This window comes from Hyperolius riggenbachi, chromosome 1 (assembly GCF_040937935.1).
Source record: "Hyperolius riggenbachi isolate aHypRig1 chromosome 1, aHypRig1.pri, whole genome shotgun sequence".
In the NCBI taxonomy this organism is placed as follows: Eukaryota; Metazoa; Chordata; class Amphibia; order Anura; family Hyperoliidae; genus Hyperolius; species Hyperolius riggenbachi.
This window is the reverse complement of record NC_090646.1, coordinates 662387997-662411119: the sequence shown is the minus strand read 5'-3', so window position 1 is coordinate 662411119 and position 23123 is coordinate 662387997. Positions and strand designations below refer to the sequence as shown.

The window sequence follows — 23123 nt, the reverse complement described above, 5'->3', positions numbered from 1 at the left end:
AAAAAAAACGCTTTGTTTTTAACACAATAAATGCACTTGCTCAAACAACAATGGCCTGGAGATAATCCTCTCAGCACCACAGTCTAACAAGGACAGAGCTTTTCCATCATGGCCGCCGCTTTATATTCAGGAGGGGAGGGCATAGCTCCCCTCCTGTGATTGGTTGCTAGGGCCTGGCTGGGGCCCTCTGATTGGCCTGCAATGTGTCACTTCCGCATAGTTTGACGCATTTCCGCTAACCACGACTTCAGCCCCGGGTTTCACGAGCGTGAATGCGGATTTCTGTCCGCATTCACGCGAAGCCGAAGTAGATTTTCGTGGTTGAAAATCTATTCATGGCTTAGCGTGTCCGAGGCGGAATGCGTCAAAATGGTCGTGAATCCACGCGTAAGTGTGATCACGACCTGGCGGTGAGCACCACTGGGGTTTATTATCAGAATCAGAATAATTTATTTAGCAAAGTACAAACGGGGAGGTTGTACCTGGAAATGGCTTTGGGTCATAAAGGTTCTGAAAGGAGGGGAGATAATATCCGAAAGGCAAGAGCAGAGGCTGCCGTATTACGGCCCCACCAGTCGCACTTAGCAATCATCTGTCATCCCTAAGTAGACATGGGTGGGGGGCGGGGGGTTAGAGGGAGGTGACAGTTCAGCAGTGATGGCCTGGTTCTTCTTGAAAGAAATCTGTGGTGATGGCTGACGCTGCTGAGGATCCCGATTGCTGGTATCTGGCTTTGCTGGTCAAGGTGTTCCAGTTCAGTAGTAGCGTTCATTTCTGTGGTGGGTCCTCCTACTCCTGGTCAGCATTCAGCAGGGCTGGTCAAGATAATCTGGCTAGATAAGCGTCCATGACATCATGGAGCGGCTGATCCAAAGGTGCCCCTGCTTCGGTGGAGCAGCGGATGGATGGATGGAGCCAGCCGGCATCCAGAGAGGCCGAAGGATTCCCGATCAGGGCAGTGTATTACTTACCTGATCAGCTGTAATGTGACGTTCCGCCCCGATCCTCGGGAACCCAATCGTGGCCATGTTTCTAAGGTCTAAGGAAGCTCTTCTGGAAACATCTGCCTGCGTTGCCGTGGCCCACCCTGATTTCACCTGCTTTGATTTGTGCCACCCTCCTCCCACAGGCTTCTTCATCCTGAAGACCCCTTTGCTCTGCCTGACTGTTCCTGAGCCCCCAGGGCCCTGCACGGTGTGTCGCTGCATTATAGTAACTCACCTATCCCAGTGGCTGCTCTGCCTTCTTCCCTGCTGCCTGCTGCTTCTCCATGATCCAGGGCAGGTTATTTATGCAAAACATCCGCCGCATGCAGAAGAGGCAGGCAGGCGTACGAGTGAAACTGCTGCCGGGAGACGTGCAGAAGAGGCAGGCAGGCGTACGAGTGAAACTGCTGCTGGGAGACTTGGGTGCAGGATGCAGCCGATATACGGCTCACCCTGCTCCTGCACAAGTCCCGGTGGTGTTAATTACTATTCCCCCTCCAGGTCCACTTCACTGCTGGGAAATGATGTAATTCGGCTTCCAGTTATTGCTGGCAGCCAAATTACAGTGTTTTAAAAGTAACTTCAGCTCCGTCTTCTGACAGCGCCGAAGTTACTCACTGTGCACTGCTATAGCCGGAGTTCCTATTACGGTCTATGAGAACATACCTGGATATGTTCAGAGGATCCCTGGATGGCAACAGTGGTGACAAAGAGGACGCGGGAAGCCTCTGGTCTATCCAGAAACCTCCCCCTACCTCCCACTACTATCTAAAGGTGGCCACTAATGATACAATTTGCTGAACAATCGTCCACGAACGATTCTTCACATAAATCATTAGAAATGACAATTTGGGACCACTAATGGACAAAAATCCCCTAACCAATCTGATCAGATTAATGAAATGGATCTGATTGGACTGGTTTGGAGATTTTTTTTCCATTAGTGGTCCCAAACTATAATGATTGTTCATGTGAAGAATCGTTTGTAAACGATCGTTGGCAAATTGTATTGTTAGTGGCCACCTTAACTTTTTTTTTCTCTGCTGCCTCTGGTTCATTGTAAAGTTTCAAAAAGCATTTCCTGCTCCTCTTAGCATGTGACCTGGGATGCTGGAGCATAGAGATGATGTCATTTCCTCAATTGTTGGGGAAGGTGGAGAAATGGATACATTGGCACTCCAGCGCCCCCATTAGTTTCTGCCAGCTCTTTATTGCCTTCCAGACTTCTGTGACCCACTGTAGTAGTATGTCCCCACCTTTCTAGTCACTCCAGAACCTTTCAGCTTTTCCTGTAGTTTTCTTCTGGTCCTAGCATTGTATTTCTGGATGCCACTCCACATCCAGCACTTGGCATCACAAAATCGGCAGAGTGCAGCAGCTGAAGGTTCTGTTCTTTCTCCCAAAGCAGACTTTTGGTCCCAGGCATCTTTAGGATGTTATTACCAGCTGGCAGCGCTAATGACACCACCCCCTCTGCAGACTACATGCTTACCTTCCCTGCAGGGATGAGTAGGGGGCTGGGAATGTGCGGGAAGAGGCAGAGAACTGGCACACACCATAACTGGTAGACAAAATCCAGAAAGTCCCTAAGTGTGCAAACAAAGCTGCTTGTTATACCACTATGCTCTAAAAGGCTGCCTGTTATACCGCCGTGCTCTAAAAGGCTGCCTGTTACACTGTCATGGTCTAAAAGGCTGCCTGTTACACTGTCATGGTCTAAAAGGCTGCCTGTTACACTGTCGAACTCTAAAAGACTGCTTGTTATACTGCCGTGCTCTAAAAAGCTGCCTGTTATACCGCCGTGCTCTAAAAGGGTGCCTGTTATACCGCTGTGCTCTAAAATGCTGCCTGTTATGCTGTCATGCTCTAAAAGGCTGCCTGTTATTCCGCCGTGCTCTAATAGGCTGCCAGTTATACTGCCATGCTCTAAAAGGCTGCCTGTTATACCGCCGTGCTCTTAATAGGCTGCCAGTTATACTGCCATGCTCTAAAAGGCTGCCTGTTATACTGCCGTGCTCTAAAAGGCTGCCTGTTATACCGCCGTGCTCTAAAATGCTGCCTGTTATACCGCAGTGCTCTAAAATGCTGCCTGTTATGCTGTCATGCTCTAAAAGGCTGCCTGTTATACCGCCGTGCTCTTAATAGGCTGCCAGTTATACTGCCATGCTCTAAAAGGCTGCCTGTTATACCGCCGTGCTCTAAAAGGCTGCCTGTTATACCGCCGTGCTCTAAAACGCTGCCTGTTATACCGCTGTGCTCTAAAATGCTGCCTGTTATGCTGTCATGCTCTAAAAGGCTGCCTGTTATACCGCCGTGCTCTTAATAGGCTGCCAGTTATACTGCCATGCTCTAAAAGGCTGCCAGTTATACTGCTCTGCTCTAAAAGGCTGCCTGTTATGCTGTCATGCTCTAAAAGGCTGCCTGTTATAGGGGAACTTCAGCCTAAACAAACATACTGTCATCAAGTTACATTAGTTATGTTAATTAGAATAGATAGGTAATATAATCTCTTACCCACCCTGTTTTAAAAGAACAGGCAAATGTTTGTGATTCATGGGGGCTGCCATCTTTGTCATGGGGGCAGCCGTCTTTTTGGTTAAAAGGAGGTGTCAAGGAGCAAGAGACACAGTTCCAACTATCCTGTCTCCTGATTACCCCTCCCAGCTGCACACACTAGGCTTCAAATGTCAAATTCACAATGTAAAAAAAAAAATTGCACCAAAACAGCAGAACGAGAACAACAAAATCAGTAATCCCATCATGCTTTGCACAGCATCAGGGGAAAAATGCCCGGGCAGTTTTCTTCTGTGCAGCTAAAAATGAGCCTTGTATAAGAGAAACAAAGTTCTGATGCTGTGAAACTGTTAAAGAAACACCAAGCCTTTTCAGTGCTGCTGAGTCGATTTTTAGTCCGGAGGTTCACTTTATACTGCCGTGCTCTAAAAGGCTGCCTGTTATACCGCCATGCTCTAAAAGGCTGCCTGTTATACCGCCGTGCTCTAAAAGGCTGCCTGTTATATTGCCCGGCTCTAAAAGGCTGCCTGTCATACTGCTGTGCTCTAAAAGGCTGCCTGTCATACTGCTGTGCTCTAAAAGGCTGCCTGTTATACTGCCGTGCTCTAAAAGCCTGCCAGTTATACTGCCGTGCTCTAAAAGGCTGCCTGTTATACTGCCGTGCTCTAAAAGGCTGCCTGTTATACCGCCGTGCTCTAAAAGGCTGCCTGTTATGCTGTCATGCTCTAAAAGGCTGCCTGTTATACTGCCGTGCTCTAAAAGGCTGCCTGTTATACTGTCGTGCTCTAAAAGGCTGCCAGTTATACTGCCATGCTCTAAAAGAAAAAAAAATTGTAGAAATCAAAATGCTCAAACCCCCTACTAGTTCAACCAATGGGTGCAGGATCTGGGAAGCCAGGCCAGTCCACAGATATGTACAGAAGGATCCGCAAACCAAGCAATGGTAGAAAAACGCTGGTATTCTTTATTCAGAGTCAACTATGACTAAGGGCAGATTGTAAGCCCGACACGCGTCAGTTGAACCTTTTGATTTTACTGCATTTGCCATGTGGAATTTCTGAATAAAGAATACCAGCGTTTTTCTACCATTGCTTGGTTTGTGGATCCTTCTGTACATATCCGTGCTCTAAAAGGCTGCCTGTTATACCGCCGGGCTCTAAAAGGCTGCCTGTTATACCGCCGGGCTCTAAAAGGCTGCCTGTTATACTGCCGTGCTCTAAAAGGCTGCCTGTTTTACTGCCGTGCTCTAAAAGGCTGTCTATTATACTGCTGTGCTCTAAAAGGCTGCCTGTTATACCGCAGGGCTCTAAAAGGCTGCCTGTTATACTGCTGTGCTCTAAAAGGCTGTCTGTTATACTGCTGTGCTCTAAAAGGCTGCCTGTTATACCGCCGGGCTCTAAAAGGCTGCCTGTTATACCGCTGGGCTCTAAAATACTGCCTGTTATACTGCCGTGCTCTAAAAGGCTGCCTGTTTTACTGCCGTGCTCTAAAAGGCTGTCTGTTATACTGCTGTGCTCTAAAAGGCTGCCTGTTATACCGCCGGGCTCTAAAAGGCTGCCTGTTATACTGCCGTGCTCTAAAAGGCTGCCTGTTATACTGCCGTGCTCTAAAAGGCTGCCTGTTATACTGCCGTGCTCTAAAAGGCTGCCTGTTATACTGCCGTGCTCTAAAAGGCTGCCTGTTATACTGCCGTGCTCTAAAAGGCTGCCTGTTATACTGCTGTGCTCTAAAAGGCTGCCTGTTATACTGCTGTGCTCTAAAAGGCTGCCTGTTATAGTGCTGTGCTCTAAAAGTACACACGCTCAATCAATGTTGCCCGATAAAAATCTGATCCGAAACTGCAAATTTGTGTGCCCTTTATTGTAAGAAACATAAGCGCCATTATAAATAGCAGCTATAGTGTGAAATCTGGAAACCGAATAAATAGCAATTTTCACACTATAGCCACTGGGGTAGGCATCAGTAAGGGAGGGTTCTGTGTGAGAGAAGTGTTACTTTAAGTTGTAGCAATAAAATATTGGCGTTTTTTCCCCAATATTTTACACTAAATTTTACCGATATTCTACTAGCTGAAATTTGGCCCCTACATTTCCTTGGGCCCTGTTTTCATACACATCTGATCCCTCAGCTGGCATTGCAGGGCCGAGGCTGTGCAGAAGCGTCGCTCGCTTGCAAGCCCTCGATGTGGTCTGTTCTATGCGGGGGCGGGGCATCATGTGGTGGGCGGGGTAAGTGGGGAAAATAACACACCCACAGCTCAGATGAAGTGATCAGCCAGGATGGATCGCTGGTCGGGGGACATCGGGAGCTGCCACACACACATTGCATTGTCGGAAGAGACGGCCGTTGTCGAGTTTCATCTGGCGTGTGTATGGCCCTTTTGGTTTGGTCCACACCTGAGTCACAAGACAGGCACCTTTTGTCAGTTTTACAGATAGCAAATAGATATATTGACAGATCCTGTGTTATTAATAGAATCCACTCACACGTGTTATTTTATAATGGATCCGCTGTGGTCGGCAGATCTCAACCTGCACGATTATTCCAGAACAGCGGATGCGTTCCCCTAGAAGCCTATGGCGGAAGCACATTTGCTCCAGACTCCAAACTCATCACGAAGGACCAGCAGAGCGAATACTGCGCTGTGCGCTCCAGATGGCCGCTGGGGACTCTTCACATTAAATTTGCACAAAAGTCAGACACATTAACGTCTCATGGACCTTCTCTGCTCTGGACTTATAAAGAGACAAGACAAGTAAGTAACAAGACAGACAGCTATGCCTGACCAGGTGGATTTTACATCCTATAGAAGCTTAGCTGAGTTATGGGGATTGGGATCGTTCCAAGCATCCATTTGTGACCGGTCCTCTTTATCCTTGGTTGTGTCTTTTCTCCATGCAGGGTAGGTGCAGAGATGACGTCACCTTCCTCTTATGGTGGGCTGTACATGATGTACCCTTGTGAGCCAGGTAAGAGCTGTGCTATGAGCTGGCCATCTGTTGTAATTGCTTGAAGGACACTCGAGACAAACAGATATCTTTAAAGGAGAAATGGTAGTCACCCCCCCCCCCCCAATAAAAAAAAATTAACTTACCTGAGGCTTCTAACAGCCCCCCACAGACGCCCTGCATTATAGTCACAAAAGACAGAAGTGAGCCGCGGGCCCGCGGAAGGAGACCGGAAGATCGTTTCGTCCCGGCGCGGGCAGAGAGCGTCTGTGGGGAGTTGGTAGAAGCCCCAGGTAAGTTAAACTTTTATATTTTAGTCGGGGGGGCCTACAGTTATTATTATTATTAATTAATAAAGTGCCTTCATATCATACAGATAATGGTGTACACCAATATACATAATACGTAATTGGTGACAAAATACAAAAAAAAATACAGAATTGGTAATGACAGTGATAAAAGTAACATGATGAATAAAATGTATTATGATTTGCAGGACACAAAAGGAGGAGAGAGCCCTGTCCTTGCGAGCTTACAATCTAAAGGGAATGGGGGGGGGGGACAAGAGTTGGATAGTATACAACAAACATATAGAGGCAGTGTGTTTTAGGATACCTAGTAGGAGTGCAACTTGGTCTTAGGACAAAGGGAAGTGGCCTAGGGTAGCGCATATGCTTGTCGGAACAAGTGCGTTTTTAGAGCGCGTTTAAAGGTAACAAAGGTTGGGGAGTGACAAATGTGTTGTGGGAGGGCATTCCAGAGGAGGGGTGAGGCATGTGAGAAATCTTGTATACGTGAATGTGAGGAGGTAATTCTAGAGGAGGACAACAGAAGATCATGTGCAGATCTGAGATTGCGGTTGGGTTGATATCTGGAAATTAGCGAGGAGATGTACAGGGGAGAGAGATTGTGGAGAGCTTTGTAGGTTAGAGGTAAGAGTTTGAACTGGATCCTCTGGATAATTGGTAGCCAGTGAAGAGCTTAACAGAGAGGGTCAGCAGAGGAAGATCGAGAAGAAAGATGAATGAGACGAGCAGCAGAGTTCAGTACTGATAGTTCTCTTTTAAAGCAAGTATGAAGTGAAAAAAAACAAAAACAGATACTTACCTAAGAAGAGGGAAGGCTCTGGGTCCTATAGAGCCCTCCCATTCTCCTCCCGGTGTCCTCGGCCTCCAGCAAGCTCCTCCGTTTGAATCTTCTGGCGCGGGAGACTTTCAGAAGTCTTTGGAAGCACTTTGGCTCCGGAAGACTGGCGGTTCTGTACTGCGCACGCACGAATGCATGAGAGAGGGCGCTTGCGTGTGTGCAGTACAGAGGGGCCCATCTTCTGGAGCCCAAGTGCTTCCGAAGACTCCTGAAGGCAGGCCAACGTGGAAAAAAGTAGTCTAAGACCCATAGGTCATAGACTGCTAACGGGGGAGCCTGCGGGGGGAATGCAGAGACCGGCAGGAGAACAGGAAGCCTCTTTAGGACCCAGAGCCTTCCTTTTCCTAGAGTATCTGTTTGTTTTTTTCAGTTTCCCTTCAGACTCCCTTTAAATAGAGGCTACTGTGATGTGTGGGCATGAGTGTGCTGTGGCTTACCCCTCCTCCTGATCCATTCCACGATGCTCCGTGCAGCTGCAAACGGACCTGTTAGCAGCTGTGACCTGGGTGACTCAGACCACCTGTGCATGTGCTGTACCTCCATTCCCCTCCTGGGGGCCGGGCTCCCCTATCTCCTACATTCTCATGCTTATCCCCCAATATACACATTACCTGTACATTATCTGCTTGCAGTGCTGGGTCACATCCGCCCTCCTCCCTTCACAGTCTGATGTGCAGCTGCACAGCTCCATGTGGCTCCCGGGTGTTCTGTCATGTGACCTGCAGGAACGCCTGGAGGCGGGAGCTGTACGGAGCCATGTGGCTGCACACCAAGCAGTGCCATGAATAAGAAGAGAGCAGATCTGACCCTGCACTGGAAGCAGGTAACGTACACCACTCCCTGCACTACTCTGCTACCAGGAGGGCATGAAAGCTGCTTAAAGGATACCCGAGATATCTAGGAAATACAGACCGTTTATCTGATCTATAACATGGATCCCAGCAGGGATGGGGTGTAACTACAGGGGAACAGTACCTGTGTCTGCAGGGGCCAGTGGGGGCCCAACTTCTACTTCACTCAGCCTTCGCTGCTAAATTCTCCTTATCCTACTCTATTTTTCAGGCGCTGACCTCATGAATTCTCGGGCTCTGCCAGTGTTCACATTACTCCCATGGCTGCCTGACCAGCACCCATTTAAAGAGAACCTGTAACAAAAAAAACGTCCCCTGGGGGGTACTCACCTCGGTAGGGGAAGCCTCAGGGTCCCAATGAGGCTTCCCACTCCCCTGTAGCTGCAGGCAGTCCAGCGCTTGCTCCCCCGAAGTGTCCCAAAATCCTCCCTCGACAAGCTTGACAAGCGCTGATTTATTTACCTCTCTTGGCTCCAGCGGGGGCGCTGAAAATAGCTTATCTCCGTCGGGTCTGCTCTACTGCGCAGGGGCAGGAGACTTGCGCCTGCGCAATAGAGCAGCCCGACAGCGATCAGCTATTTCCGCCTATCTCCGGGCGGAGAGCCGATACTGCGTCTGCGCTGGAGCCGGGAAGGTAAATATTTACATCCCCGCTGTTGGGGGTTTCGCCGCTGCCGTGGGACACAGGAGGACGGGGGAAGCCTCAATAGGATCTGGAGGCTTCCCCCACCCGAGGTGAGTACCCACCAGGTGAGGTGTATGTGTAGTATAGCTAAGAAATAGAACATAACACTCTGTAATGAGGCATATTCTTAACGCAGCAAAAACACTCATAGTGCGTAAATGGAGAACAAGTAATGTACCTACCCTAAAAGAATTAGACACGGAATTGAACTACATAAGTAGCATGGAAAATACAATAATGACGCTACAAAACCGGTCAGAACAATATTCCAAAACTTGGAGGCTGTGGTCCTTTTATCGAGAAACTGAGGAATTTCGTAGTCTTTTGTCACTATAGAGGTCACTATACGCTAGGATCCATCTCGCCCTCTCCCCTTCTCTACCCCCTGGTGTTATATTAGACGCTATTATAAAATATTTAGCTTAAAGAGACTCTGTAACAACAAAAACCTCCCCTGGGGGGTACTCACCTCGGGTGGGGGAAGCCTCCGGATCCTAATGAGGCTTCCCACGCCGTCCTCTGTCCCACGGGGGTCTCGCCGCAGCCCTCCGAACAGCCGGCGACTGTGCCGACTGTCAGTTCAATATTTACCTTTGCTGGCTCCAGCGGGGGCGCTGTGGCGACTTTCGGCACGGAAATAGACGGAAATACCCGATCTCCGTCGGGTCCGCTCTACTGCGCAGGCGCCGGAGACTTGCGCCTGCGCAGTAGAGCGGACCCGACGGCAATCGGGTATTTCCGCCTACTTCGGAGCCGACAGCCATCAGAGCGCCTGCGCAGGAGCCAGGAAGGTAAATATTGCGTCACGGCTGTACGGAGGGCTACAGCGAGACCCCCGAGGGACGGAGGACGGCGTGGGAAGCCTCATTAGGATCCTGAGGCTTCCCCCACCCGAGGTGAGTACCACCCAGGGGCCGTTTTGTCGTTACAGTTCCTCTTTAAGATGCGTTGGCTCCCCTACATCCGGACTCAGTGAAATTCTGTCCCATCCCTTCCCCCCTCCATTTCCTCTCACCCCCCCCCCCCTATTTTCCCTTTGTAGACCCCTCCCCTTTTTACCTCTCCGTTCCCCCACCTACGTCCCCCCCCCCACCCCACTGTCACATTAGATGCAGGAGATGTAATGAAGCTATAGTGAAAAATAAGATGTTACTGCTTTAAGTGAAAAAGACACTCTTCAACAGCGGGTCTACTGTTATTACTTATTTTATTGATGCATTGACATTTAAAATAACGGTTTAACTGTTAGTATAAGCAACAGCTGTAAAATATTCATATTACTTACTTTTGCACTGAACAGAATAATATGCCAGTTGTAAAATTCTTTACTGATATGTACCACTTGTCTTTCCCCTGTATCTGTATGGCAGTACCCTGCTTGCCTCTGTTCTGTTTGTTAATTATAAAATGTTATAAATAAAAGTATTTGAAAAAAAAAAAAAAAAAAATAGAACATAAGTAGCACAGATAGGAATCTCATATTGTTTCCAGTACTGGAAGAGTTAAATAACTTTACTTGTTATCTATGCAAAAGAGCATCTCTGAGCTCTCCAACTCATTTAGTCAGAGAGCAGTGCTATTTTTTTAAGCACTTTTACTTCGACGAAACAGTCAACTTCAGATATGATTTTACTGCAGGTAAAAAGGGTCATTAGCTCTGCTCTGTTTCATAGTTTAAAATGATGAGATGTTATAAAAAAAAAAAAGCTACATAACTGAAAATAAAAATATGAGACCCTTTTCTTTGCTGCTAATGTTCTATTCATCATCCGTACTACAGATACAATTCATTATATCATACATTTTTCCCCCTTCAGTGTCACTTTAACAAACGGTACTTGATCAAAAAGATTTTTTTTCAATAAAGTATTTACATTTCTTTCTGTACTTCTTCAAAAACATTTATAATATAAAATATCTGTAAAATTTATATATGAAGAAATTTCATGCAAATGACATTATTGTTTATGAATTAATTTGTTACAGTACAAGTGTGTGATGCGGAATTCTGTGAACAAGGTAAATAAAACGTTTTGATTCAACATAACTTTGCATGTAGGTATCTTTACTAGTGGCAGTCATGACAAGGAGAACTCGTAGAGAAGCATGTGATCTAATCAGCTGATAGATTAGCAAAGCTCTGATTGGCTGTGATCACCTCCTGCTTTAGCACATGATCACGACTAGCAAATCAGAGAGTTACATATCTATCACCTGACCAAACAGATCACATGCTTCTCCATGAGTTCTCCTAGACAGGACAATCACTAATCAGAGACTTATATATCTATCACCTGACCAAACTGATCACATGCTTCTCCATCACTTTTCCTAGACAGGACAATCACTAACCAGAGACTTGCATATCTATCACCTGACCAAACTGATCACATGCTTCTCCATGACTTCTCCTAGACAGGACCATCACTAATCAGAGAGTTACATATCTATCACCTGACCAAACTGATCACATGCTTCTCCACATCTTCTCCTAGACAGGACAATCACTAATCAGAGAGCTACATATCTATCACCTGACCAAACTGATCACATGCTTCTCCATCACTTTTCCTAGACAGGACAATCACTAACCAGAGACTTGCATATCTATCACCTGACCAAACTGATCACATGCTTCTCCATGACTTCTCCTAGACAGGACAATCACTAATCAGAGAGTTACATATCTATCACCTGACCAAACTGATAACATGCTTCTCCATCACTTCTCCTAGACAGGACCATCACTAATCAGAGACTTACATATCTATCACCTGACCACACTGATCACATGCTTCTCCATGAGTTCTCCTAGATGTGACCACGATTAATCTTTACTACAGATGGTCAGTCAGATGCTAATTGCCGTTTAAGTCCAGAGATTGTGAAATTGTGCATCATAACTACGATTACATTTAAGCACTTAGGTCTATCTGGACGGATATATCTGTCCAGATAGCCTGCCGTGCTGCAGCTGGGCCAGGCACGCTCCCGCGCATGCTCCCGCCACCTTCTGCTGCCCCGGAGATCAATGAATGGGAATACAGTTCCCATTCATTGATCTATGTCTCCCTATCTAAAACCGATGACTTCTCTGAAAAGCCGCAATTTTTCTGAGTCTCACATCATCCCTTCAGTTCCTGTAAGAGAGAGCTCTAGATATAGATCAATTCATTGTGATAAGTAGTGATAAAGTTATTGGGGAATGAATGGGAGGTGAAAGTTGCTCAGATGCATACGGTGAAACGACACTGAAGGCTGAAGTGGTCAAAATGAGTTTCAAAATAGTTTGAAATTTCACATGATGATTTCACATGCTAATTGCAAACTGCGCTGCAAAAATGACTACTATGCGAAATTCAAGCTAATCACAACTAGTCAAATGCGTACACCAGTGTCACGTGACGTGAAGTGCTATAAAGACTCTGTAAAAGTGGCTCTGTAAAATGTAAAGCTATAGGCTTGCTGTACACCAGCAGTGCTGGATGTAAGCCTGGCATCAGGGGCATAAAGAGATCATTTGCATATTTAGCAGTGCTGCATTGTGGGTAACCACAGATGTTCACTTAGAGCTGAATTATCAAAAATATCTTTTGTTTTAAAGGACAGGTGCGAGCTGAAAAATAAAATCTACTTACCTTTTGCTTTCTCCAGACCCTGGCAGCCTATTTGTCCCTCGCCTTAGCTCCGGTGTCCCGGGGTCCCCGCCATTGGAGATGCCGACCTTGCGGGCGCCACGCCGATCACGATTACTCTCATGTGGCCTGGAGCATTCTGCGCAGGCACAGTACTTCTGATTGGCTTGGTGTGCGCAGGCCCAGTACTTCTGTTCCTGCGCAGAATGCTCCCAGCCACGTGATCGCGATCGGTGTGGCCGCGCGCTCGCACAGGTGTAGAAGATGCTGACCTGGTGAGGTCCCCGGACACTGGAGCTGCGGCGAGGGACAGATAAGTTGCCAAACGCTGAAAGAAGCAACAGGTCAGTAGATCTTAGTAGGAGGGCTTTTCGGTCTCTTTTAGTCCCCTATACTTTTTTAGATATTTTCAGTCACCCTGAGCTGCTTGGGTATTCTGTTGCCTAAGCAAACAATCACTGTTGTAGAGCGAGGTTTGGAGTAGTTCTCCCCATAAAACACTCCCAGCCGTCTTTATGATAACGGAGGACGGCTTTCAGTATGTTGCCACTCCCACTCTGGCGCCTCTGTTAGCCATAGCTGGAGAAACTCACTGAGATTCTAATAATTCCAGATTACATGTAAATTACAGCCAAGTCCCTGTTATCCAGAACTCAGGCAACCGTAAGTCTCTACTAACCAGCATGCCTTTTTGCAACTAACCGGCATACCTTTTTACAACTAACCAGCATGCCTTTTTACAACCAACCGGCATACCTTTTTACAACTGACCGGCATGCCTTTTTACAACTAACCAACATACCATTTTACAACTAACCAGCAAACCTTTTTACAACTAACCGGAATGCCTTTTTGCAACTAACCGGCAGCCTTTTTGCAACTAACCGGCAGCCTTTTTACAACTAACTGGCATACCTTTTTACAACTAACCAGCATACCTTTTTACAACTAACCGGCATGCCTTTTTACAACTAACCGGCATACCTTTTTACAACTAACAGGCAGCCTTTTTACAACTAACTGGCATACCTTTTTACGACTAACCGGCATGCCTTTTTACAACTAACCAGCATGCCTTTTTACAACTAACCAGCATGCCTTTATACAACTAACCAGCATTCCTTTTTATAACTAACCAGCATTCCTTTTTATAACTAACTGGCATACCTTTTTGCAACTAACTGGCATCCCTTTTTACAACTAACCAGCATACCTTTTGACAACTAACCAACATACCATTTTACAACTAACTGGCATCCCTTTTTGCAACTAACTGGCATCCCTTTTTACAACTAACCAACATACCATTTTACAACTAACCAGCATACCTTTTTACAACTAACTGGCATACCTTTTTACAACTAACCAGCATACCTTTTTACAACTAACCAGCATGCCTTTTTACAACTAACCAACATACCATTTTACAACTAACCGGCATACCTTTTTACAACTAACCAGCATGCCTTTTTACAACTAACCAGCATGCCTTTTTATAACTAACCGGCATACCTTTTTGCAACTAACTGGCATCCCTTTTTACAACTAACCAACATACCATTTTACAACTAACCAGCATACCTTTTTACAACTGACTGGCATACCTTTTTACAACTAACCAGCATGCCTTTTTACAACTAACCAACATACCATTTTACAACTAACCGGCATACCTTTTTACAACTAACCAGCATGCCTTTTTACAACTAACCAGCATGCCTTTTTATAACTAACCGGCATACCTTTTTGCAACTAACTGGCATCCCTTTTTACAACTAACCAACATACCATTTTACAACTAACCGGCATACCTTTTTACAACTAACCGGCATACCTTTTTACAACTAACCAGCATGCCTTTTTACAACTGACTGGCATACCTTTTTACAACTAACCAGCATACCTTTTTACAACTGACTGGCATACCTTTTTACAACTAACCAGCATGCCTTTTTACAACTAACTAACCAGTATGCCTTTTTACAACTAACCAGCATACCTTTTTACAACTAACCAGCATGCCTTTTTACAACTAACCAGCATGCCTTTTTATAACTAAGGGCTCGTTTCCACTATCGCGAATCTGCATGCGTCCAACGCATGCAGATCCGCACATGTAATACAAGTGGATGGGCCTGTTTCCACTGTAGCGTTGTTGAGGTGCGTTTTTTTCAGCGTGAAAAAAACGCACAAAAGAGCCAACGATTTCGCCTGCGTCGGGAATCCGTGCGAATCGCCGCTAATGTATTTAATAGTAAAAACGCATGCGTTTGTTACATGCGTTTTTACCCGCGATTTCGCGTGCGATTTCGCACCTTTTTCAATTTTATTTAGCCCTGGCAGTGTCATGGTTAATTTCGCATGGCACCCTGCCATGCGAAATCGCAGGCGAAATCGCGGGTAAAAACGCATGTGGAAACGCATCCGCATGCGTTTTTACAAGCGTCGGAATGCGGCCGAAATCGCGTCGCAACAGTGGAAACAAGCCCTAACCGGCATACCTTTTTGCAACTAACTGGCATACTTTTTTACAACTAACCAACATACCATTTTACAACTAACCAGCATACCTTTTTACAACTGACTGGCATACCTTTTTACAACTAACCAGCATACCTTTTTACAACTAACCGGCATACCTTTTTACAACTAACTGGCATACCTTTTTACAACTAACCGGCAGCCTTTTTACAACTAACCGGCATACCTTTTTACAACTAATCGGCAGCCTTTTTACAACTAACCGGCATGCCTTTTTACAACTAACCAGCATGCCTTTTTACAACTAACCGGCATGCCTTTTTACAACTAACCAGCATGCCTTTTTACAACTAACCGGCAGCCTTTTTACAACTAACCGGCATACCTTTTTACAACTAACCGGCAGCCTTTTTACAACTAACCGTCATACCTTTTTACAACTAACCGGCAGCCTTACAACTAACCGGCATACCTTTTTACAACTGACTGGCAGCCTTTTTACAACTAACCAGCATACCTTTTTACAACTAACCGGCAGCCTTTTTACAACTAACCGGCAGCCTTTTTACAACTAACCGGCATACCTTTTTACAACTAACCGGCATACCTTTTTACAACTAACCGGCATGCCTTTTTACAACTAACCGGCAGCCTTTTTACAACTAACCGGCAGCCTTTTTACAACTAACCGGCATACCTTTTTACAACTAACCGGCAGCCTTTTTACAACTAACCGGCAGCCTTTTTACAACTAACCGGCATACCTTTTTACAACTAACCAGCATACCTTTATGCAACTAACTGGCAAACTTTTTTACAACTAACCAACATACCATTTTACAACTAACCAGCATACCTTTTTACAACTGACTGGCATACCTTTTTACAACTAACCAGCATACCTTTTTACAACTAACCGGCATACCTTTTTACAACTAACTGGCATACCTTTTTACAACTAACCGGCAGCCTTTTTACAACTAACCGGCATACCTTTTTACAACTAATCGGCAGCCTTTTTACAACTAACCGGCATGCCTTTTTACAACTAACCAGCATGCCTTTTTACAACTAACCGACAGCCTTTTTACAACTAACCGGCATACCTTTTTACAATTAACCGGCAGCCTTTTTACAACTAACCGGCATACCTTTTTACAACTAACCGGCAGCCTTACAACTAACCGGCATACCTTTTTACAACTGACTGGCAGCCTTTTTACAACTAACCAGCATACCTTTTTACAACTAACCGGCAGCCTTTTTACAACTAACCGGCAGCCTTTTTACAACTAACCGGCATACCTTTTTACAACTAACCGGCATACCTTTTTACAACTAACCGGCATGCCTTTTTACAACTAACCGGCAGCCTTTTTACAACTAACCGGCATACCTTTTTACAACTAACCGGCATACCTTTTTACAACTAACCGGCAGCCTTTTTACAACTAACCGGCAGCCTTTTTACAACTAACCGGCAGCCTTTTTACAACTAACCGGCAGCCTTTTTATAACTAATCGGCAGCCTTTTTACAACTAACCAGCATACCTTTTTACAACTAACCAGCATACCTTTTTACAACTAACCGGCAGCCTTTTTACAACTTACCGGCATACCTTTTTACAACTAACCAGCATACCTTTTTACAACTAACCGGCATACCTTTTTACAACTAACCGGCATGCCTTTTTACAACTGACTGGCATACTGTAAGGATCCTCTCAGCTGGCTGCACAGGCAGACAGCTGTTTGACCATTCCTTGTGTCTGAAGGTTACAGGTCTCTGGAAGAGAGACCTGTCTTTGCTTTGCAAGTTTCTGGTCTGTTCTGCTGTTGAGGAATTTGCATACATTCGTTATGCAAATCCCCTACCTGCCTCCTGTGATGACTGGTACTATAAAAAGCTATGTTTCCCAGAGTCCTTTGCTGGTCATTTCTTCAGGGTTTGTTGTAAACACTCCTAAAGTGTCAGCCATTGTTGATCTGTTAAAGTTTACCTTAGGGTAATTTCGTGGAACTGTACTAGGCAGTTTCCTAGTGCAGTTAGATTGCATATCTGTTTTGTCTGTCTGTTGCGATTGTCCTGTCCCAGCGGTGGTCGACAGGAAATCGTTCTGTTTGTCTGGGTGCTAACTGGGGCGGCGGTTGCTACCGGTAGCCCCTTCTGTTCTGTTTTCTTGGATCGCACTAGCCTCTAGCGGTAGTGCTGTGGATCCTTCTGATCTGTCTTGCCTGGATCGCACTAGCATTGCGCTAGTGCTGTGGATCCTTCTGTTCTGTTTTCTTGGAGTTTAGCTGGAGCAGCGGTTGCTACCAGCTATCTCACCTGCCTGTCTTGCTTGGATCGCACTAGCCCCTAGCGGTAGCGGCTGTGGATCCTTCCTAGCTTATTCCTGTTTTGCGTTTGTCTGTCTTGTCTGATACGAACGCTTGCTGTAGGCTCGGTGAGGTAACCGTTAAGCAAGCGCTCGCGTTCTCTGTTTCGTGTTTGTCTGTCGGTGGTTAGTTAGGCGTGCTTGTCTCTGTTGTGCTTAACACTCGGAGACTGCGCTGTAAACGCGTTCGCTGTTGCGAATGAGTGCGGTGTTCGCGTTTAGTTAGCGTTTGTTATTTTCGTTACTTCTCATTGTCGTTTGCTGTGCCTTTGCTCCTCTCGTGTTCTGTTCTGATCTGTCTTGTGTCACTTCTGGCGATCGCCCTTCTCGCGATCGCGTTCCTACTTTTGTTTCGGCTGATGTGTGTTCACTGTCGCAGGGTCGCGACTAGATTGGTGAACACACATTCATCCTGTGCCTGTGCTCTTTCTCTTTAAGGGCTGTTCAGCCCCGCATTGTCTTGGTCTGTACAATCCCCACCTGGCATCTGTGGCCGTGCAGCGGTTGTACTCGTCTGCACTCCACAGCGCCATCTGCCGGTGGGAATTGCCCTCTACTGGTGCTTGCACCAAAGCTGGGTCCCCCCCTTCATACGCTTGTGGAGGATTTCCACCGGCGCTGATCACGGAGATTATTCCGCATTCGTTACACATACCTTTTTACAACTAACTGGCATACCTTTTTGCAACTAACCGGCATGCCTTTTTACAACTAACTGGAATGCCTTTTTGCAACTGACCGGCATGCCTTTTTACAACTAACCGACATACGTTTTTTACAACTAGTTATTAATATTGTAATGATAATAGCGCTCAACAGGTTTTGCCTCAGTATCACTAATATGGATCACTAAACATCCACTTCCCTCTCACCGATAAAACTACTACAAGGACCTGGGTCACGGGTCCTGAAACAACCAACAGTTATTCATTCAGAGTTAACATGCTACAATACATATATAAAATCTACTACATAGAGAATGATCAAAAAAATCTTAGTGTTCAAGTCCCAGACTCTGCACAGGGGTAAATAAAGATGGTTCAGTCTTTAGTGGAGACCTATTCATGGATATGAATATTCAGGAATGTCCCTCTCCGCTCAAAACACCACATTCAATGAATAGATGCAAAAGTCCTAGTTATCAGGTCCCAACTTGAAATATTCCTAATCAGGGCCGGCCCTAGACTTTTTGCCACCTGAGGCAAATTTAGGAGAAAACTTACAGTACAGTGGGCGGCGATGCAGGAAGTGACGTCAGTGGAGTGCTCGCTGGAACGCGGAAAAGGTGAGTCCTCCCCGCCCGTTGCCTCTTACGATCTGCAAGCGGCTGCTTCCTAATTACAGCTGGAGGGGAGCGCAGATCGGGGGACCCAGGCGAGGGAGGGGGGGGTCCGACCCCCCTCCCCACCTTTAGGCCCAATACCCCCGACCTGCCCGCTACCCCTCCGGCTCGGCGGTCGCCCCCCCCCCCCCGGGCGAGTGCCGCCCCTAGAAGTTTGCCGCCTGAGGCAAATGTCTCACCCCGCCTCATGAGCGGGCCGGCCCTGTTCCTAATATTGGAAAAAATGGCACCAGCATGTATTATCCTCACAGAGACAGCAATTATGCTCACCAGATTGAGATGCCAATCACAACAGTTGGCAAACAGCTGTGGCCCAGCCTGTCAGAAGAATCCGATCCTCCTGTGCCTCCAACCATATTCCAATCGTGCATGTAAAGGGAAAGACAGAGCTCTATGGCATAGTATGTTTGTAAATTATCACCCAAGGTGCACTCCTCATAGTTTAACTATCGTGTCCCAGCACCTCAAATATCTCTCTCGTGCAGGTACTAATATGGTGATGTCCTAGCCTCTTACCACAGATTATGGCTGACCCAATCCGACCACCATGAGTACATATTCAGCAATACTTTTTTCTTCACAGCATCCACAGCACAGCAGCACCTTAGACTCAAACAGACACTTGCATAGCGTAATACTGTTTATTCCAAATAAAAAATGACTTAAAATTGCACTCACAATGCTCTAGATAAAAATGCGCATATCAGATAAAATCCACGTGGCCTGGCGTCTCCTTCCGTGTTTAGGCTCCGCCCAACTAGTTTCGTCACTATGAGTCACTATCCTCCTTGCCAGCACAGGTGTCACTTTTGGCTTCCGACCACGTCCTCTGAGATTTTCCACAGTGCGGAACATCTTGTATTTTTTAATAATACGCTGCACTGTAGCCACTGAAACTTGAAAACATTTAGAAACCGCCTTGTAGCCCTTTCCTGACTTGTCAGCAGCCACAGTGCGCAGTCGCAGGTCCTCACTGAGCTCCTTTGTCTTAGCCATGACTACCCACAAATCAACTGCAGAGAGCTACTGTTTTTCACCTGTTAAAGAGACACTAAAGCGAAAAAAAAATATGATATTATGATTTGTATGTGTAGTACAGCTAAGAAATAAAACATTAAGATCAGATATACAGTCTAATTGTTTCCAGTACAGGAAGAGTTAAGAAACTCCAGTTGTTATCTCTATACAAAAAAGCCATTAATCTCTACGATTTTCAAAGTCGTGGAGAAGGCTGTTATCTGACTTTTATTATCTCAACTGTTTTCTTTTCCTCTGGCAGAGGAGAGGTCATTAGTTCACAGACTGCTCTGAAAGAATCATTTTGAATGCTGAGTGTTGTGTAATCTGCACATATTAGCGAATGTTGCAATGTTAGAAAAAACACTATATACCTGAAAATAAAAATATGAGAATATTTTCTTTGTTGCTAATCTTCTAGTAATTATTCATAGTACACAACCAATTCATTATATCATATATTTTTTTTCGCTTCAGTGTCTCTTTAAGTTGATTAAAACAGCTGTTCCCAATTAATCAGGGTAATTAGAATGCTTTAGAACAGCTTGGACTATTTGGAATGGTATATAACTTTGGATTTTCCTGCAGACTGTGACAATATGAATAATTTTGTATTGGACACTTTTTGCTGAAATGTAAATAAAAGCTGAGAATTTTTTTTTTCACAATCATGCCTCTTGTACATCGTCTTATTATCTTTTGGGAGACACCTATGTCATTTCCCATTAAAAAATTACTTGCTGGTTGAATAAAAGTATTTTTAAGTCAAAATTTGCCAGGGGTATGAATAATTATGGGCAGCCAGCACTGTAAATATTTCAAGATCTCGGTATCCGAACATCCTAGACCTAGGACCAGAGGTCTAATATAGTTTTATTATGCACCAGTTGAAAGAATGAGGCTCAGTTCACACGAGGGTTTTCAGTGCCGTGGGCAGTGAAAGCACATCTATTGTCCATGGATCGGAACACTTATGGAACTCATGTCCAGGTATGTCTGTTGCTTTGGACTTGGCATACTGTAATAGTATTGCCATTATGACATATCCGACTTCTGTCCAATGTTCAGAAAAATCGCACAGGTCTTCATATTGGATTCCAGTGATGAGCGGAAATGGCAATATTATTTTCGCATTCATTTTTGCACAAATAATGTTAAATTTGTTTTGTTAATTTTCGTTGTAAAAATGTTGATTTTCCGCAGAAAAATAATCACGGTAAAAATAGTTTTTTCGCGCTTTTTTTGTGATTTTTCACTGTAAAAATATAGATTTTTCCCGTTTTTGCAAAAATACAAGCTATTCTTTTGCGAAACTTTTCTTGAATCGAAAATAGAATTTTCGATGCGAAAATGACTTTGGTGAAAATTTGCAGCTAACACTGTTGGGTTCCTTCACTGCATCAGACAGAACGGACATGTCGACACAGGTCTGAAGAAATCCTATGTTTAGCATAGCATCCATAGCAGTGTTCTCCCCAGAATTTTTTTCCAGCCGGGTGGCCTGAAAAAGTAGCCGGGTGGGGCGAGATGAGTGAATGCAGGGCTGGTGCTTCTGTGAGCAACTCTGCTTACAGCACAGGAGGAGGTGAGCCGATGCCAGGTGCTCACCAAAACTAGCCGGGTGGAGCACCTGGCTAAAAGAGCCTAGGGGAGAACACTGCATAGACATGTCTGTGGTGGTCCATTCTGCTGCTGTGGTCTATTCTGTGAATTAGACCATTTTTAGGCACAAGTGTGAACCAAGAATTAGAATGTGTTTTATGCTATGGAAGAATCATCACTAACGCGTTCCACAGGTTTCAATACAACCTGTGCCCCAAGTATCAGGAAGAGGGTGTGTCTATGGAGGAGTCTGGTCTGCAAAACAATCACTAATAATGTAATGGCATGAGCTCTCTATACATAGTTGTAGGCTACAGATTAGAATAAACCCATCAGCAGCTTCAATAGTTATCTCATTTGAGATAAGTGTGTTGCTTTTTGACCTCAGTCGGCAGAACTGGTTGTGCTGTAAATTCTCGGAATGCTTTGATCTCTCTCTACTAGCAGAAAATGTAGAAACTGAAAGCATAAGTCCTCTGTTACTGCCACCTAGTGACAAGTGGCCATAAATACACATTACAGCAGTACTAATTAGAAGCAAGATAATGTTACAAAAAAAAATTTTTTATATGTGCTAAAATAAATTGACCTTTGAGCACTTGCAAGCCTCTTAATAAATTGGCTGCTAAAGGGTTAAAATATTCTAGGTGTAACTGTCCCCTGTGTTCTCCTAGTTCCTCTGCAGGGGATCTGGGTTGACGTCCAGGTGAAGGGCTTTGTGGCGGACGTGTCGGCGACTTTGAAGTATAAGAATGAGAAGGAGGCGGCTGATGTGGTCTTTGTCTTCCCTGTGGATAAGGACTCCGCCGTCTACAGCTTCGAAGCCACCATCGAGGGGAAGAAGATTATCGCCGATCTCCAGGTGGAGAAGGTAATAAGGAAAGTTTATTTCAAGTTACATAGCATGGAGAATTCACTTCACCCAACCAAGATTTCTCAACAGACCCAGATTTACCTCACAGGAGTCTATAGGCACAGATGTCCTGGTACCCTAGACTTCACTCTCCATGAACCTTCAAACATCACCGAACCGCACAGCAATGTAAGTATGCCAAAAGGAATTCTATCAGCACCAACGGGGACAATACAATTGATGGCAGCAGAGAATAGGCAATGTCCAAAGTCCCAAGAATTATAGTACAAATCAGCGCAGATCTTCAAATACAGTTCAATGCAATAAACAGTCTGTAAGACTTCCCCACGGTCAGTGGCATAGCTACAAAACCTCAGGGCCCCGATGCAGACTTTTGACCCGCCCCCACCCTACATTAAATAGCCCGGAGCAGGAGCTCCTCTCGCGTACGTACGAAAAGGGCGTCGGGAAAAAAGGGCGCGTGGTATAAACGATAAATGGAAATATCGTTTATAGAAATTATTGTGTAGAATTTCGTTTATAAATAGTGTTTTAAGAATTTATAAATCACTAAATAATGTGTATGAGATCGGCAATTCTTAAAACGTTAATCTTCCCTGTTTGTAAAGTGAAACTTATATTTTCGTTTATTAAAAACCCTCCCTGTACCTATCCCTAACCCCT

At 45.3% G+C, this 23123-nt stretch overlaps 1 protein-coding gene across 1 annotated transcript in view; it reads left to right on the top strand.

The window, feature by feature from the left end:
• Positions 1-6185: 6185 nt before the first annotated feature.
• The window catches only part of LOC137560938 (von Willebrand factor A domain-containing protein 5A-like), a 178610-nt gene continuing 161672 nt past the window's right edge, over positions 6186-23123 (top strand). The window contains exons 1-4 of the mRNA XM_068272130.1: positions 6186-6255; positions 6402-6469; positions 11117-11149; positions 22261-22457. Coding sequence (XP_068128231.1) covers positions 6215-6255; positions 6402-6469; positions 11117-11149; positions 22261-22457 — 339 coding nt within the window. The 5' untranslated portion in view covers positions 6186-6214. The remainder of the gene's footprint in view (positions 6256-6401; positions 6470-11116; positions 11150-22260; positions 22458-23123) is intronic.